The sequence below is a fragment of the Aptenodytes forsteri genome, unplaced genomic scaffold, assembly GCF_000699145.1.
Source record: "Aptenodytes forsteri isolate BGI_AS27 unplaced genomic scaffold, ASM69914v1 Scaffold265, whole genome shotgun sequence".
Classification (NCBI taxonomy): domain Eukaryota; kingdom Metazoa; phylum Chordata; class Aves; order Sphenisciformes; family Spheniscidae; genus Aptenodytes; species Aptenodytes forsteri.
Genome location: NW_008796175.1, coordinates 3149278 through 3167579, shown reverse-complemented (window position 1 = coordinate 3167579; position 18302 = coordinate 3149278). Strand labels below are relative to the sequence as shown.

Here is an 18302-nt window from a genome sequence, read left to right as displayed (position 1 = left end):
GGAAGAAGCCCCAGATAAGCATGTCTATACATTCTCCCTGTAAGGAATCCACACTCTCCTCTGAGAGGCCAGATCAGCACACTTTGCAGCCTGACACAAAGTTCTGCATCCCTTCCCAGGCACATTCTGGTGGCTGCAGTTACTTACACAGCCCCTTTTTGTCTCTCCTGTCCTTTTTGCCCCTCTCTTTGTCATTGCCACTGTCTTCTCCCAGAAGCATCCTTTGCAATTCCTTTCGTTCCTGCTCTTCTCTTTCCCGAGAGAGCTGAGAACTAGTTTTCTTGTTCTGTAACATATTCTCAATATTCTTTCCCATCTCTTCAAAGTCACTGTCTTCAGCTGAGCTGCTATCTGTGTCTGTTGACAGGATCTCAGTGGATTCCAGAACCCTGAAACAAGAGGCACCTTGAAAGTCAGTTAGTCCCCTCCCAAAAAAAACCCAGCCTGTTACCTTCCCAGAAATACAAAGGTAGAAACAACGCAAAGGTTTGAAAATTAAATGTTGCAAATCACTACTACAAGAATAGGCATAATATTCCCTTCTCAGTCCTCCTGTAATCCCCATGTCCAAAAGATCCAATTGTTCCAAGCCAATCTTCTCCAACAAGTTGATCTCTTCACCATCAACAGTACTATATTCCCTCCCCACTCTCAGGTCTTGGGCCAGAACAAGGAATAATGCATGAATTCTTCTGACAGTTCTGAAGAATAGGACATAGAATTAGTAGCTGCTACCCAAGGGAGAGATGGCAAACTGCTGTTAACAAAAAACAAAAAACCAAAACAAAACAAAAAAAGGAAACAGGGTGGTGAACTACTGACCTGTGGAACAGTGGAACATCTCATGCCATTATACATGGCAGACTATGCAACTCATTCTACCTTTCCAAAAGGTCTATGACAGCAAGACACTAAGGCTAACCCATAAGTTTCTGTTAACAGCCAAAGCCCTCTTTCTCAGTGCTGTATTTTGTGGGCCCAACCAGTTGAATCAACATCTATACCACTACATATCAGTGAGCCCCAGGCATACATAGTTCTGGACCTTTAAGGTGGGGACAGGGTGGAGTTCAAGGCTGTAAACATTGGATAAGAACTTACTTATTTTGTAAATCAAAGATGCGCTGACACTCTTCTTTGTATCTCTCCTGATGTTCTGCTACAGAAAACCGAGACCCACGTGCAAATTTGCTCATAGGACCTTCCCCTGAACGAGCCTGCTCTGTAGACATCGTACGTACCACATCAATCACTTCCCACCGGGACAGCTTCTTTATCTGGAAAGAGGAAGACAGACTAGAAATGGCTTTAGAGACATACAACTGAGGTAGCTGACTGTGGATTTCAACTCCTCTCCTTTCCACACAAGGTCAAAGTAGAAACGTATACGTCCCTTCCACCATCAGCTGCTGAATCCATTAGTGAAAAGAACTCTGTAACCTGCTCCAGGTTCATGCTCACCTCCTCTTCAGGCACTCCAAATTTACGCAGAAGCTGTTTGGCATTTTTGAGAGAAAGTCGGCGCAGATCAGCATCTGTCCCAGTCACTGTCTTTTTCACTGGCTGAGGTTCTTTATCATCCTGTTCAGAGGAAGATGCAGCCTATTAATGTCATCACATAATAGTCTTTCCTAGGCTCATCTTCTGATATTTTCTCTTCCTGATGCCCCATATTTACTCCATTTCTCCATGACTTTCCAGTTACTGCTCCTTGTCCAACCCAACCTTGGGAACTATACCTTCTGCTGAGTCGGTTTGTTTGGAATCTTCACATAAGAAAATCCTTCACCGCAACCGGTAGGATCTGCTACACCAGTCACTTCTAGGAGGCACTTGCCCTTCATAGCAGCAATGAAGGCTCGTGTGGTGTTCCATGGGGCTGTGCGCACCTGCCAGCAAGAAAAGAAACATGCCCTCACAATCCTGCTACCATCGAGGAGAATTCCAAGCTTTTTATTTTGGCTTCTTCCAATCATACTGAGAACTTTTCAATTGACATAATGAGAGTGAATTCCACTTCTTGATACTTCAGCTGCCCTGATAAAACCTCTATGAAGAACCAAAGTGCTAGATAACTCACAAAAGGCTTTTAAGGCGAAAAGCCTAGTCCTGAAAGGACCTGGCAAGAAGGATCCCCAAACACAGGTATAAGCTTGGCAGCAGAGTTCCCAGGAAAGTCGCAAGAACATTTTATCTACTGAATCCTACTTTAAATATGTCTTTTATATTTAAAGACCTCGTTTCTCTCCTGCCATGCAGATTTATATATTGGCATGCATGCTCATGCATCACTCTGACAGTACCTCATCATCTATCTTCATTTGGAAATCCTCTTCATTCTCCTCTTCTGGCGCAAAGAAGGATTTCTCCCCGTATCCTGCATCCTGCAGAGAAATATTAGGAAAAAATGAGAACCTAAAGTCTTAAAAAGGGTACTGGAGAGAGAACTAGAAGCATATTATGAATTTCCTGCGGAGACTCATTGTGCTGAACAAGCACACTTCCAGAGACAGCTGTTTGCAAGATTCACTGTGACCCACAGTATCACAGATGTCAAACTTCACAGTATTTTGACAAACTCCATAACTAAATACTGCACTCGATTTCAAAAAAATAACCAGTCTCTCTCACAGCCACATACTGGTTACTTTCTGCTATAGAGCTCCACATAGAAACATAAACCTTTTCTCATACCTTCCCTTTGCTACCTTAGAGCATAGCTAACTCAATATCCAAATAATAGGTAGTAAGAATATAATGTCTCTCTTCAAGAACTTAACTCCCTTTTTACACAGCAGTAAACGTAGCAAGTTGCCCAGTAGTCAGGGGCCTAATTTGCCTACTTTATAGCAAAATTAGCTTTAGGCAGAAGGTGTTACCTAGCCTCACCCTTCACAGAACTACTTGTCAGTAACTTGCCTTATAGCCTACAAGGAGCATTTACCTTCAGTCGCTGCTCAGCTGCAATCATGCTGTAATAAGCACAGCACTGTTCTGGGGATACCATTGCTCTGATCTCTTCCTCTGTTGGCAATCTGAAATCTGGCTTTAAAACCCACCAATTTGAGTCCATCCCTGAAAAACGCACAGATCAAACACTGAGTAGTTTCCCACAAATGTTGGATGCCATCATAATCCTAACTGTATTTCAAGATTTGGTACCCTGCTGCAATGCTGGCAAAAGGAGCAAGTATGACATATCTGTGACACTTAGACCACTAAAAGTGGTAAGTTTTTCGTTCTGCATTTGTCTAAATCAACACCCCCTAACTCAGCACCTGTTATATCAGCAAACTCTCATACATTCATGCTCATTCAATGTATAAACTACATTCCAAAAGCATTTAATCCACCTTTCACTTCCTCACCTCAAACTACTTTTCCCCATGGCTAGCCTAAAAAGCTTTGTATTACGTTTATCATTTTGCATATACAAAAATCAGAACTCAAGCTCTCAGAGCACTATTAGACTCAGGAAGATGGGAAAAGCTTCTCCTGACATGTATTTGCTTTCAAAACACAACACAGCCATGCACAGAGGGAAGGGAATATGTATGTGTTGGTGTCGTACATTGTTACTTTACGAGTAAATCATTGCCCAAAGGGTTATAAAAGAAGTGTCCAAACTGTAGTCATTTCTCACCATCAAGCACACTTGTGCCAAAAGAAAGTGCACATTTATAAAAATTGGAACAAAAAGACTATCAGATTACATTTCAGTTCTTCAAATAGATGTTTTCAAACATGGTTTATCAGGAGGAGATGTTGCCTCCTCCTGCTCTGTTTGGAAATCCAAGAGCAGCAAAGAATGGCTGACCACCACATAAAATCTTTAAATACCTGTGCGTTTGAAATCAGCACAAAGCTTTAGCCGCTTTCGGATACTACTCTCCGAGTGCGAGGGAAAGGCCTTCTTGATATCCTCCATGCGAATTCTCCGAGGACGGTCTCTGCTTTTCCAAAAGAGGCGATAAATAAAAACCTACAAAACAAGACTCATTTGTGATGTCCAAAGGAAGAATACAACAAACCTGCAAAGACAGTATAGACAATGCTGTTTCTAGTGACTGCTTCAGACTTCCTACTTAAAACCCATTGTTTCTTCTAAATTTACTTAGTAAAGTTTTCCAAGCCACATGTCTGCTTCAGGTTCAGCTATTTTTGAGAATGAGACGTGGAAAAAACATTTGTCTTGAAATTTTGTATTACCACATTAGAAATGTTCCTGCTTTGGTACAGCAGCTCAAACTCTGGGAACGGCAGGGATTTTCCTGCTCTGCAAATACCTCTTGAGTTATAATTTTGAATTAAACTGACAGTAAATTACTAGAAATTTTCTCCAAAACCTAAATTTGGAGATATTTGAATGGTCACTGACAGTCCCAAAGCTTAACTGCCTCAAGATCTAGAAAATCAACAAAGACCCATGAAGCAACTCTAATTGTGTGCTATGTAATAGGACTGCAACAAGATCCCTTAATTGCCTCTTAGTAAAACCCATGTAACTGCCATTTTATACAGCATAACCACTTCAAAGTTCATTCCAATTTCATCAGTTTCCTACACTTTATATAATCTTATAACCTTTTACTTTGGCTAATAAAAAGCCTCTATCATATACTTATCAGATAGGATGCAAATAAACAGAAGCAGCATGCTATAAATCGTTGGTTAAATGACAACCAAAATGGTCTGTATGGTTAACATCACAACAAAAAACCAAAACAAAACAAAACAAAAGGGAGCCATAGCAGGGCAATGAGCTTCTCAAATCAAGGCTGTCCACATGAGGCCCGTGCCTATGCCATGGGCTTTCTCCAAAGACCCCTCAGATCCCCAAACTGTCTCTTATCATACCTGCAGAAAATCTCTGATATGGGTGTTAGCTCGTTTAGAGTTGGGACCAGGTACTTCATAAAGTGGGCACTCCTGACCAACTACAAAAATATCCACTAATTCTCGAACATAATAGCCTTGTCGTGTCCGGATAATCAGGAAATCCGTTTCAGGCATCTTATGTAAATAGATAGGGGCCCGGAAAAGGTTGTTTTCAAATGCCTAATAAGAGAAACAAATCAAAGCTTGAAAGTCAGGTTTTGATCAAATTTTCTGTAACTCAATCTACAAAAAAGATCTTAAAAAAACCCAGTCATTCCAATGGTACACCATCATTTATATCACAATATATGTAGATGTGCAGTCAGAACATTCCTTGCTTATATAGAGAATAACCAAGGATAAAGCACAAAAGCATAAGAAAACCTAGAACAAATGCAGAAAGAGTTTGAAGGGCTCTTTGGACTGACCTTTAAGGAGGTACTTTAAAAAGGGACAGAAAGAACATATATGCAGAGTAACACTATAACCACGGAAACCAGCCCAGGACACATGCACAGTCTGGGAATGGGAGAAGGCAACAGAAGCAAGGATTGAAGACTTTGCTCAGGAAAGGAGGTTGTAAGAACCTAACCAGAAAAGCAGAGAGCAGCAGACTTCAGCATTTAAAGGTAAGAAAGTTTAAACTAGCACCAAGGAGGCACTAGACTGAGTGGAACTGGAAAGACCACCCTCTTCTATAAAGGGTTTTCTCCACCCACAGGGCTTCCACAAGCCTTACCCACTGCTAGTCTCCCACACTACCCTCATCCACATTGCAAAGCTTTCCCTGAGATGGCCCTGTCCTCACTTCAAGCTTTCCAGAAGTCCTGTTTTATCCATGATGAAGTCCTCTTAGGCTTTAATAATTAGCATTGTCAGTTCTGTGATGAATCTCTAATATCAACCTTCACCATACTTTTTTATTGTGGTACAGCATGGACAGAATTATCACTGCAGCAAGAGCAGCTAGCATTAACTGGAATCAATTTATTTTTACATTTATCATAGATTTTGTAACCAGGTGGTCCTTACAACATTCTTAACTCCTCTCCCCATCTGAACTGTATGTATTTCAACAACAGAGAAAGGCTCATAAAAGCAGAAGTCTAGACACCTGACTAGTAACTGGCATCCAGCAGACAACTAGCAGTGCAATTCTCATAAAGTACACATAAAGTTTTGCTCACACATCCTGGACCATGATAAATCCATGTTTTCTATCCCCTCCAACACTGAGCTCCCCAACATTCAAGCAGCTTTTGGCCTTCCACTCAGTCCTCTCTAACAGTATTTCTAATGCCATTACAAAGCAAAGCAGCAAAAATTCACTTCCTGCAATTCCTATCATTCCTACAACAATTTTAAAAAATATACAACAGAGATACTTTTTTTTAAAAAAGCCAAGAACTGAATCATTATGAGTAAAGAAAGAGACTTAAACTGGAAATGAAACTGAATCTGTTTTTTTGGAAGTTGAGCATTATTTGTGATTCAATAAACAGGGCATGAAATATTCTGCCTATTACCCCACGTTCAACTTTTCTGTCCTCTTATGCTTGCTTTTCTCACCTGCAGTAACTGGCCTGGATGCAGAGAACCCAGGAACGGAGAAGTGTGACAATAAACAGTCTCTCCATATTTACAGTCTGGAGCTCCCGGATCTTTGCCAGGTTTCTGCAACATGCAATGAAGGTGCAGTTAGCACTCAGTGAGAAGCAGAAAATCACTGTCCAACAGCAAAACCTGCATACTCACCCTTTTGTAGTAATTTTTAATCTTTGTTGCCATGCCAACCTGCATCATTAAAGGGGCATTTTCCTCACTGTATTCAGCAAGGATGAGATCTCCATCCTTGCCAGTTAGGTCCTGTGGTGTGCGCATGAAGAACATTTCACCCCCGCCAGAAGCCTGACGCTCCTGCTCTCGCATCTGTACCAGTGAAAAGACAGTGTTAGGAAAACAGCACATCAAACAGATCTGCTGTGCAAATGGAGCCACAGCAGACATCAGATACGGAGAAGAATAACTGTACCTTGGCTTTCTTTTTTATGTGCTTCAGCAGAGGTTGCACAGCATGGGGCCCTGGTTGGGACAAGGCACCAAAAGAGTATTTCTTCAGGGGAGGCCGATGAAATTGTCGGAGCTTCATAGGACCCATATGGGTGGGAAAGAATGGCTGGCGAAGTTCCACTGCTGGGATAGAGTGCTAACACAAGAACAAAATGTGTTGTGAATGACATGTATCATCTCAAAACCAAGATCATCCTCCTATCCTGCTAACCCTTATATAACAGAACCTAGTAATATTTTTAGGTCTGCTAGCAGTAATACTAGTGCATTGAAATTCACTTGTTATCATACATGTTGCCTTTTGACAGAAAGTGCTTAGGTCCATATATAGATCTTTCTGTACAGAGACAACTTTAATTTTACTATTTCAAATGGTACCCAATAAGAGGATCAATAAGAGGATTTTTTTATTAACTAGGAGCATGCAAAGCCATTATCCCTATCAGTGGGAGAGAAGTGCATTTGGAATTACATGCATTTTTCCCATTACAGAAGAGGCTGGAATCAGATGAGGTTTTAGAAGACGTCACTGAATACCACAATGAAGGAGGAAAAAAAATCACCTCTTCACCTAGGGCTACTGAGCAGTAATTCAAATTCATCATTATCTAAGTTATTTTTATAATATCCAGATTAAAACTCACACTAGTAACAGAAGCACAGCCTCACGTCTTGACTATCTGCACCACTTTCCCCCCTCCCACTACTGCTTCAGAAAAAGTACTACAGAAAGAGACATGAAACAAAAGCATGGCAAGTATGATACAGCAAGTTCTAGCACCTAAACCTCAGTTTGAATGGGCAATCAAGAAAAGTTAGTTCAAACTCCTTTCTAATCATTTTAATTAAATATTAAAAAAAAATATCTCATGAACACTTAACTGACCTGCTGTAATCTAAATTCTGGTTTTCTACAAATCCTAAATCATACTCTCAGCTAGAAACCTCCTACCAAGACACTCTTATCTATCTCTCACTCTGTGACTACCAACACTACTGTGACTACCTGAATGATGTTGCCTCCAAAGGTTCCTCGAAGTCCCTGCTGTTTGGGGTAGTAAAACTCATCATTGGAAAGGTTCCAGGGATCCTTCACCTCTGGCTGAGACATGTTCTAATTCAATTTTAAACACAGAGAGAGAGGTGTCAAAAAAAAAGAAAAAAATCACTCCTTCCACATCATTCCCAACCTGCAAGGTGCTAAAGCTTATGCTGACCTGCTGTGGTTCTTCCTTGATGACACCTGTTTTTCCCAACAGGATTCGACTCTTCTTTAGAGAAGATTCTTTCTTGTTCTCCTTGGATGGTGAGTTCAAAGTCATTTCTTCCTTTTCGTCAGGAATTTCTAAAAACACAAGCAATCACACTGTAGGGCACTTGTCCTAGTGTTCCCTTTTCAGCACTGCAGCCTCCTACTGAGCTGCAGCTTGGTCCAGACATTTTAGCCTTTTTGTTCAGTTTCTGGGGTGACTGTCCACCTTCTATACTCCTTCCCCTTTTCCTCCATATAGGTTAATATGAAACAAGCGCAACAAACACAGAAAAGCTCCATGCTTAACTCTCTACCTTACCTTCTTCAGCAGTAAGTAGATTTGAGTGGGAGGAGGATGATTGTGGGGATTACTTGGGGTATCCACTGCTCAACACAAAATTTACTAATAATCTAATCAATGAAAGTACAAGAAATAGCATCTGTTCTGTCAAAGCTATTCTAAAGAGTTGAGAGTCAAGGCAAAAGGAGTGCCAATACTGTTTCTCAACTACATGTATTAATAATCCTTTTCTTCCCTACATATATACAACATGAAAGTGAGTCTGAATCCAACAATAATATGGACCTGAACCCAAAAGGGATTCCTGAAAAATTCCAGGAAAGTAGTATGAATTTTAGAAGTTAGCAACTTGTGAAGCATGGATTCTCCAAGTAAGATTTTCACACAACAAGCAGGGCCTAGTGACATGGGCTTGGTAAACGCTGTATCAACTTCATGCACAGATCTCATGTCACTCTATATAAAATAAGAATGGGTTCACCTTTGTCACTATTTACACAAACATCTGCAATTTTGTGGTGTATTTCAGACTTAGAAAGAAAATACTGCGAGTCTGTTTGTCTTTACTTTAATCAAGCTCACATTAAGAGTGATTTTCAAGGTTGCTGGCTAATACCAAAACATTCCAATCAATACACATGGAAATTCTTAGAACTAACTTACTTTCCTGAGGAAGGAAATGCAATGAAGGCCATATACAAGTGTAGCAAGATATGCCTATCCTTAAATTACATAAGGCTGCTTGAAGATTATCAACACACACACATCTAAGAGAAAGTGGTGACTTTAGTGGTGCAAATAAGACAAAAATCTCTCCAGCTTGTAGCAATATAAGCAGGGAGTACATTCAAATCAAACTCCAGGAATACTGAGTAAGTTTGTAGCAGCAACAAAAATGCTGACAGGTATTATGCAAAGTCATTGCTCGCATGTGCCATTACCATAGCCTGAAAGAGGCTTAAGGAATCTGCCTCTTCAGGCTTTGAATACAAGCCGAGCTGAGAATGGCATGGGCTAGTTTGTGGTTTACTTCTCTACCTTCTCTCTTCAAAACAACATGCATGCAAGTAAAATTAAGACAGTTGCTTCTAAAACACACCAAGAGTCAGATTAATTATGCTAAATTTAAGTTTCAGGGCATTAATTTTTACTCTCCTGTTACTGCTTTTACCTTGGGAGCTTAAAGTTAAAACACACCATTAGAGTTATTAGCATTGCCGCCTTCTGCTTAGGCCTTTGATTACTTGCAAATTATCTTCAAAAGCCAGAACAAAGAAAGGCTGTAAGTATTGCCCCAGCCCATTTATTTCCATTACAGTGTGACTATAAATCCTTGCTTCCGTTTCCACTTTTTTCCCATTTGAGTCAAATTTCTGGATGCCATAAACATACCTAGAATTATATTTTCATCATTTGGATCAAGTGTTAAGACAGGGGGATCCAAGTAGCTTTCCATTGCCTGATCATCCCAGATGATATTGTCTTCCCAACGGCCATATACTAACTCTTCATTATCAATGGGGAAAATAGAGTACCATGGCTTGTCTTCATCCAGGGAAACTGCAACAATCATAAGGTAGAATCCTTAAGAGTTTTATACGCTACCTTGGCAGAAAACCATTTCAGAGCTCATCCCCACATCTTATTTCCTCAACCTTCCCCATCTTTCAGGGCTTTCTGAGGCAGGACCTCTAAAAGGCAAAAGAAAACTCATCTTGGAAGCAAAGCAGAAGCAGAGCCCCAAGTCTCAGCTTTACCAATGAGATTTTGCTCCACCAAAACACAGAGAACCTCCAAGAATGAAATAGGGCCTCTAACAGGTTTTAGAGCAAACAAGTATCCCTTTTATCTACACCTTGTTGCCAAAAAAGGACCCTGCTATTACACAGAACACAAGTCTATACAGAAACGTGTCATATGCACCTATTCGTAGGCCAAAGATTGACATCCTCATTACCTTGCTGTTCAGGGACCTGCTTTTCTTTGCCCTTTGCTATACCCAGGACTCCTGCTACATTTGGTTTCTGTGCTAGTGGAATTGGTGGATTGAGCAAAGAGCCACTGCGGTTCAAACCTAGAGAAAAGGAAAACAAAAGTAAGGTTAGCTTGAGTGGGAGGGTTAGGGGGCATTGCATTGCTTTAAATGAGAACTTAGGGGTTGCATGGAGAGTGGTTTCCAGCCTGAAGCAGGATGGGCCTACTGCTCATATCACAGAGTGTCATGTGACATTAGTACGGGTATGACTTACAAAAACATGTTCACCTACAGCTTACTGCTGGAGTCTGCAGCCTCTTCAAAGTTATGTTTGCCTTGCTTTGCATATGCCGCATGGCAATGCGTAAGGTGCATTTCTATATGGTCCCTAGAAAAGTGAGATCCCTTGAACAGACAGTTGCCATTGACAGAACATTTGATCTGGCCTCCAGCAGCTTCCTGTCTTATGTCAAACTGTCATAGAAAAAAGGATGGCCAAGCAGACCTCAAGAAATCATTCTGTGGAAGCAGCTTCTCCCAGGGCAGACCAACTCACCTGTGCTCACATGTCACTTATGTCACTTCAGTGAATGCTTCCGGAAGGCATAAGACTTAACACATGTGAACAGACCAACCATGTTTAACATGTTACTGTAACTTTTGATGGGACTCAAACATAGTGAGCCCAGGCCTGCATAGCTCAGGCACAACTGTGCTGAAATGAAAATTGTTATAAAAAGCTATCCCCAATTCACCTATCCAACTCTTCAGAGTGTCTTGTACTCATAGCTGAACAGTAAAGGATTGACACTAGTACCCAATGAAGATGTAACATTTCCGTTAGTCTTTCCTTGTAGAAGCAGGATAAGATATAACAAACAGATGATAAACATTCATTCTACACAAGCAATTTAAATTTAAAATGCATCTGTGTCTAAGAGAAGTCTGAGGCTTGTTAAGAATTGTTACTTCCTATCTAGAAATAACAGAATATCATTATTAATTCAGGAGGAACTTCAGAAGACTTTTACACAATTCTTCCAATTAAAAAAACATATAAAGAAAATTCCGTTCGCCTATAAACAGCAGACATCCTAAGTGTAGCATTGCTTGATACTAATGTACATGGATCTAGCATCTGGTATTCCACACGGAGAGAAGAAAGCCAGAGTTGATATTTTCTTTAAAAGAAGGGACCTACTCTGTTTTTGGAAAGAAAGTAAGAGTCTCAGAATTCTGAGCGGAGTTGTGATTTTGCCACAAAACATCCCCTGACAGGAAGAATTATGTTCTATATTTGACACAAAAGCATGCAATGAGTCAGCTCAACTACAGCAAGTACAATTCATATCAGACCATTGATTACCTTGTTGGGCATTGTACGCAGTGGCATTTCTAGTCATGCTGGATGGCAGCCAGCCTGCCAAACTTGCCCGCTGTGTCTTAGTCCCTTTGTGCTTGACATCTTCTCCATTCCAGATAACATCATCCTCCCATTGGAGCTGTGTCACCATAAGGAAGTGCTCATCAGCTAGCAGATCATCCTTCTCATCCATCAACCCCGCATCCTGGAAGGAAAGAATAGTTGCTTGAAGACCTGCATTGACTTTATACTTTCAAACTAAAGGAGGAAAAATAAAAGTCTCATTTTGCATGGTGCACAACCATCCACCGGCCCATCACAAAGCTCTCATTGTGCAGCAACCCCCAGTGCCACACACATCTCCACACCTTCCCCCACAGTTCCCCTCTCACCCCCTCATCTGTGTGTCCTTTAACCTTCTGCTCCTTCTTCTCTTTCAGCTTGAAACCATAATCAAATCCACTGCCATCTTCAGGGATCCCCAGCATATCATACCAGAGCTGTGCTGGGCCATAGCGCCATTCTGCCACTTTAGGCTTTGTATCTGTCACTTTGTCTATATCACCAGTTGACTGAGAAAATTTCGATTCCACAGGTGCCATCATGGTAATCTGAAGCACAGCAAAGGAGGGAATGGTTACACTGATGGTCTATCTAAGTGTCAGTAAGAGGTTTCTTCCATCCAAGTTTTCCAGCTTATTCTCGGAGGAGAGAATTATTTCTAAGAAGTGCTTTTCCATACTTACTAGCTGCCTTAAGAATGTTCTGCAATTAGACTTCCAAGAACACAGACATTTCTTCTTCATACAAAGAGGATAAGCTCTCCTATTGATCCTGTACCATGGACGCAGCCTTCTCCATAAGAAGCAATCACCTGAAGTCACTGACTAGTATCGGGAGAAGAGCTTCTGCAGAGCTGGAATACAAGCCAACCCTGTCCTCCAGTTTTATTTTGGAGGAAAAGCTCTTTACTCTAAAAGTCACTGTCCAATCCACTACTACCCCCAGTGCTAGCTGGCGACCCTCTCTAAGTCTCAGATATCCCACCTCATCATCTGAAAGGCACTGCTCAGGAGGGGGAGGAGCAGCAAACTCATATTCCCAAGGAGATTTTCCTTCGATTCCACTCTCAACTACAACTTCACCCTCCTGTATCTGCACTTCTTGTGCCAATTCCCGATGTTTCTTCTTGCGTTTCCTTCGGGCACTACGCCAAACTGATGGAACATTCTTTCCAGGGCCAAAGAGACGCAGGAAACGCAGCACCTAGAATAGGAAAAAACAAGAGGGTCAGAGGAAAAAAAAACACTTTGGAATGCTTGTCTGTCTGTCCCTCACCTGAAAAGCAGTAACGAAAGACAGCACTCTGAAATTCAGAAGCTTGGCCTGTACTACAATCCCAACCCCTGATGCAATCAACAATCTCTTGGTCATATTTGGAAAAAAGTTTCTGATCCACCTGTTTGATGGATCCTTCCTTTTCAAAAGGATTTATTCTCAATTTCAGACACAAAGAAACTCAACAGAGGGAAGAAAGATTGCCTTTACATATTGGGCATGTAGTAAGACACCACCTGGAAATAATTATTTTCAATTTGAACAATCCACAACCTTCAGAAAGACACATGGAGATTGAAGAAGAGTTGACAAAATTATTAGCAAAAGAGAGAAAGCTAGAAGACAGTTATATAAAGCAGAGATTTCTTAAGCAACCAGATAAAAAGAAATACCATGGTCCAGAAATAATACATTCATTTTTATTTCCACCATAATGTAGTTCCCCTATATGCATACTGCATACCTCCAAAACCTGCACTAATGACAATGACAAACTTCCTCTTCTGTTTCTTCTACGATTATGATTGCTGTTTTTTAAGCACTGATAATTGTCTCTTCAGAGCACTCTTGTAAAGAGGGAAAGCATTATTCCCAAATTAACTGACAGATTTAGGAAACAGGAATTAGAACCAAAGATTTGTAGAGAGACATCCTATTAATATTCCCTGTTAATCTGTTACACTGATCTCCAAAGGAAATAATGTTTATATGACTACTCTGTCCATCTCTACCCACATCCATGGGTTCTTCCCAAAACTCCCCCAGGTTACTTCTGAACCCGTTGGCCAGTTTCAGTGACCTTTCACTAAGGGCAAAGGTCTCAGACATAGTTAAGCTGCTAACAGTTTAATGAAACACAAAGTCTGCTTCTCCACATGCTATTTCATCAAGAAAAACAGTGCTACATTAACATGCACATTCTCAGACATCAACCAATCCTCATAGCCAAATCTACAGGATTTCAGGCTTTGCCAGCTCTAGTGCTCAGGAATTAATTATGAAAAGTGCTCAGCATTAAGAGCTTGCACTGATTTCTGCACCCACTGGGCACATTCAACACTGAACCAGTCCCTGACATTACATATTGAGCACCAAATAAATGAACACACCAACTGATACAAAATACAGTAACACAGGAAACACCAAATTTGCAAAAGCCAAGAGAGCATCCAGAAGGCTAACTTCTGTGCTACAGACTCACCTAGATTCCTAATAGAGAGAGGTTAGCTAAATCATTAAAACATGACATTTAATTATGCAAATTGCCCAGCTCCTTACACAAAGCCTGTGATGAAGGCACACATAAAACGAAGTTACCCTGGCTCACAACCATCTGTTTGGCAACTATAAGCTCATCTTTATTCTCCTTCCCCTCCCACATTTCCTCTCCTCTTGACAGCTTTAAAACTTTCAAAATAATTACTGAAATACATTGACTACATTTGCTATTTGGGAGCATTTAGGAAAGTATTGTAATGAATTCGCTTTGTGCAAAAAACAATCATTCTTTCAACTAACTTGTTATTGAGGTAATTTCTGATCCATGCTCAGAGCAGTTTTGAGGGAGGATTAAGTAAAGGATACAGATCACAAATTGTTTCAGGAAGAGCACACCAAGTTCAGGACAGCATGAAAGGAGGAGCAAGTATTTGCCAGAAAAGCCAGAAAGCAGACAGATTAGCATTATGTTTTTTAGTCATCTGGCAAAAGTATTCTCTACTACCTCAGAAAACCAGTTTTCACAAATCAACAGGCATGTGCTATGGTCTTACAGAAGAGCAAAACATTATTTCACACCCTGATTTATATGATGCTTTTTAAGAGGCTCCTGCAAATGGCAGGAAAAGCATTACATGTTAAGCAGTCTGGAAACAGCATCACACAGAAACTAAAGAAAGTATTGAGGTAAGCAAGAACATCTATGCGACTGCTTACTACATACCCTTAATACTATACAATTCGTATTTAGAGAGCTTACATGATACAGTTTCTGTCGCTTCCACATATCTCTTACAATACCTTGCCTGGTCGAAATTCCGGGAAGAGCTCTGTAACACTTGGCAACTGTTTGGTAGCATCTCGCTGCATGATTCCTGCAAGAGGAAGTGTGAGTTTGCCTTCCTTGGATTCTGCCTGCCTGGCTTCTTGAGGTCCCATCTCTGACTCAGAATCAGAGCTGCTGCTGAAATCCACCTTGTCGGAGGCAGCAGAGGAAGGAGCAATGATGGAGGGCAAAATGATACCGTCTCCATCTTCAGATACTACAATAGAACAAGCACCTTATAAACAAACAGGTTTCCTCCCTGTCCCCTAGTACAACCCCATAATGCCACATCTACTGTTTATACCAAGTTATGCAAAAATTAAGCCTCTGCGGGTGTTATGAGTACCATTCTGGTTTAACCTTTCATTTTATCCTAAGCGTTCCAGGTGAATTTCCCAGCCACAACTGAGAGGATGAGATAAAAAAGCAGTTTCATTGTCAATATCAGTATTTTAACAATCACTGGAAATATAATATTTCACCCTACATTTCAGACAATCCTATAACATTGCAGATCAGGACAAAGACCCACCTTTAGATGCAGTCTGGAGACCGAATTTTGACGATGTGTGGTGCTTGCCGCAGAATGAACTGCTACACAGCAGTGTTTGCTTCCTTCAGACATTCATATTGCCAGAGAGAAGAAGAAAGTCCTCACTCACCAGTGGCAGCTGCATCCTTTTCATCTTCTTTCTTTCCAGGTACTGGAGGTGGTGGCGGCGGCGGCATCAACTTGGAATCAATATCTTCACAGTCAGCATCGTAATCATCCTCATCTTCATCTAACCAGTCAGGAGACAAGACTGCATATTAAGCTGACAATAAAAAGGAACCAGGCACCCTTCCCATTTATACTATCTCATACCTGTCCCAACCTGATGAGAAGACCATGTCTTCTCATTAGTAAGGAGACCATTCTCATTTTGTAACTAGATGCAAAACTCTTACAAGTCCGGCTTCCTGCACAAACTCATTTGCAAGACTGAAATTTAAGAAAGAGTGGGAAGGAGGGAAAAAGGCAAACTGACAGAAAGGTGGCTGAAGCACTTAAAATATATATATAATATATTCTGCTATCACCTCCCCTTATTCATGCTTTGCAGAGCAAATAAAGCTGCTAAAGAAGTAAGAAAAATGTGGTTAAAAAGCCCAAACCACCTTTACATCCCACTAACCACAATATGTCAACAGAAAGGTTAAGTGTAAGGCAGCTTTAAGGAATATGCAAAGATGTAGCATTTGCACTAGCAGCTACTGAAAGAGGAAAGCTGCATGTTTTTGAAAACCTGTTCTAGGCCAGACAGAGATCCCTGGGACCAACAAAAGAACCAAAGTGCTTTCTGCAGAAAGTCATTTCAGAAAAAGAATTCAAGGGTAAAAGAGGAGAGAGATATTAAGATTGAAGTGACTCTCTAAGGGATCAGGACCTTATCTCTATCTTTGAGTATCTCCGAGAAGCACCTGGCCTCCTGCATAATGCTCTTCCTAAGAACACAGGTTAAAGAAATATGAGCAGGTATTGGGTATTCTCTGCAGGGGATCCCAGAGCAAAAGGAGGATCCTGGTTTCTCTTCTGAGCATAGTTTAACTCTAATGAGGAACTAATTCCTTAAAAAAGGACAATATCAAACAGTGGCTTCATCCAGTGAACACAGTTTCACAAAGGCTTATATTGAGTTCTTGAAGCAAGGAGTGAAAAGGCACAATGTCACCCATATAAGAGACTGTCAAGGCCCATTGACCCAAAATACCTGCTACAGCTAGAGTGTAACGCTAATCACATTTACCTGGTCTTCGAACTGGCTGCAGGCTGCCCATTGCCTGCTTATACCTACGGCTCTCATCTTCTGCCACTTCATTAATATCTGAATAATCAACAGCATCTTCCGTGCTCTTAACCCAGCCTAGGAAGAAAAGAAATCTAGTCACACAAAACTTTATCCTAATACGCATTACTAACTTCAGACTTCACTATGTAGTCTCCTATGCTTCCTTTTTTTAGAGGAACAAAAACATCTGATTAACATCTCCCATCAGAGTATTCTTCCCTTCACTCCAACCAAAAGCTCCAAGAGCTCTGAATTTCCCCTAAAGATTGGTAATTAACCAACTTTAGTGCAAAGAACACCTTTCACTTACTCAGTGAAACTGTTCAACAAGCTCAGAAATAAAAAAAAAGAGATGTAATAATACTGTGCACTGAATAGACTTGTTTAACATAGGGGAAAACACAGAATAAACTTATTTGTGAGGCAGGAGAGACAAGTTAAAAAAAAAAAAAACTAACTTATAAAAAATTAAAGCAAACAAGTGCAAAAGTAACCAGAAGATAATGTGGGATTCACACTCTGGCAAGAAGGATAAGGCAAGGCCTTTGCTAGAGGACCTCTGACCAGGTAACATCATGATATTCCTTGCAGCCCCAGATGACCTAGGTGCGTTTCTTCCTCTCCAGTATGAGCTCTGATCCTACAGTCCCTCTGTCATTTAACTGCAGGTACCCCAGTGCCTAACCTTCCTCGTCCAGGTGGGATCCATCGGCCTCCGGGCTGTCCTCCTCGCTGGCTGTGATCTCAGTGATCAGGTTGCCCAGTCCCAGCACACCCAACCCGGCCAGGTGCTTCTTGGATTCCTGGAGAGACCAGAGCCACGTCCCAGCTGGGAGGCTCCGCCGGCTCCCCCAGCCAGGCCGGGCTCAGCCCTCTAACCGCATGCTCGGTCCCGTCCTGGAGCCTACCCCACCGACACTTCCCCGGGCCTGCCCCGGTGCCTGTCCCACCAACACCTCCTCCTTGGCCCGCCTCGGAGCCGCGCCGCTAGGACCCCGGCTCCTCTCCCGTCCCTCAGCCCGCGCCGCCGGGCGGGACGAACTGGCATCTCCCCGCAGCGACACAGCCCTACCTTGTCGAGGACGCTGTCCCCCTCCAGCTGCCCCGCCTCATTGATGTTGCCGAAGAGGAACCCGGCTAGCGAGAAGGGCTCGGCGCGGCCGCCATCCGCCTCCTCCTCGCTCTCCGAGTCTGACATCGCGGCAGCGCCGACCCGGAACCGGAACCGCGGCCCGGCCGCGACCTAAGGGAG

At 41.8% G+C, this 18302-nt stretch overlaps 1 protein-coding gene across 4 annotated transcripts in view; it reads right to left on the bottom strand.

Moving 5' to 3' along the window:
• Window positions 1-18274, bottom strand: part of TAF1 (TATA-box binding protein associated factor 1) — a 33947-nt gene extending 15673 nt beyond the window's left edge. For 2 of the 4 annotated variants that reach the window (XM_009287628.2, XM_009287629.2), the window contains exons 1-23: window positions 18123-18274; window positions 17736-17853; window positions 17009-17125; window positions 15884-16003; window positions 15197-15438; window positions 12887-13105; window positions 12232-12450; window positions 11843-12044; window positions 10459-10575; window positions 9894-10061; window positions 8166-8293; window positions 7955-8062; window positions 6911-7084; window positions 6634-6807; window positions 6448-6552; window positions 4858-5058; window positions 3841-3982; window positions 2945-3075; window positions 2304-2384; window positions 1740-1889; window positions 1462-1581; window positions 1102-1277; window positions 148-389 (exon numbers count right to left, since the gene is read on the bottom strand). In XM_009287628.2, the coding sequence (XP_009285903.1) occupies window positions 148-389; window positions 1102-1277; window positions 1462-1581; window positions 1740-1889; window positions 2304-2384; window positions 2945-3075; window positions 3841-3982; window positions 4858-5058; window positions 6448-6552; window positions 6634-6807; window positions 6911-7084; window positions 7955-8062; window positions 8166-8293; window positions 9894-10061; window positions 10459-10575; window positions 11843-12044; window positions 12232-12450; window positions 12887-13105; window positions 15197-15438; window positions 15884-16003; window positions 17009-17125; window positions 17736-17853; window positions 18123-18248 (3580 nt within the window). In that variant the 5' untranslated portion in view covers window positions 18249-18274. The remainder of the gene's footprint in view (window positions 1-147; window positions 390-1101; window positions 1278-1461; window positions 1582-1739; window positions 1890-2303; window positions 2385-2944; window positions 3076-3840; window positions 3983-4857; window positions 5059-6447; window positions 6553-6633; window positions 6808-6910; window positions 7085-7954; window positions 8063-8165; window positions 8294-9893; window positions 10062-10458; window positions 10576-11842; window positions 12045-12231; window positions 12451-12886; window positions 13106-15196; window positions 15439-15883; window positions 16004-17008; window positions 17126-17735; window positions 17854-18122) is intronic. The other 2 variants (XM_009287630.2, XM_019474205.1) reach the window with 1 other exon arrangement.
• Window positions 18275-18302: the final 28 nt, after the last annotated feature.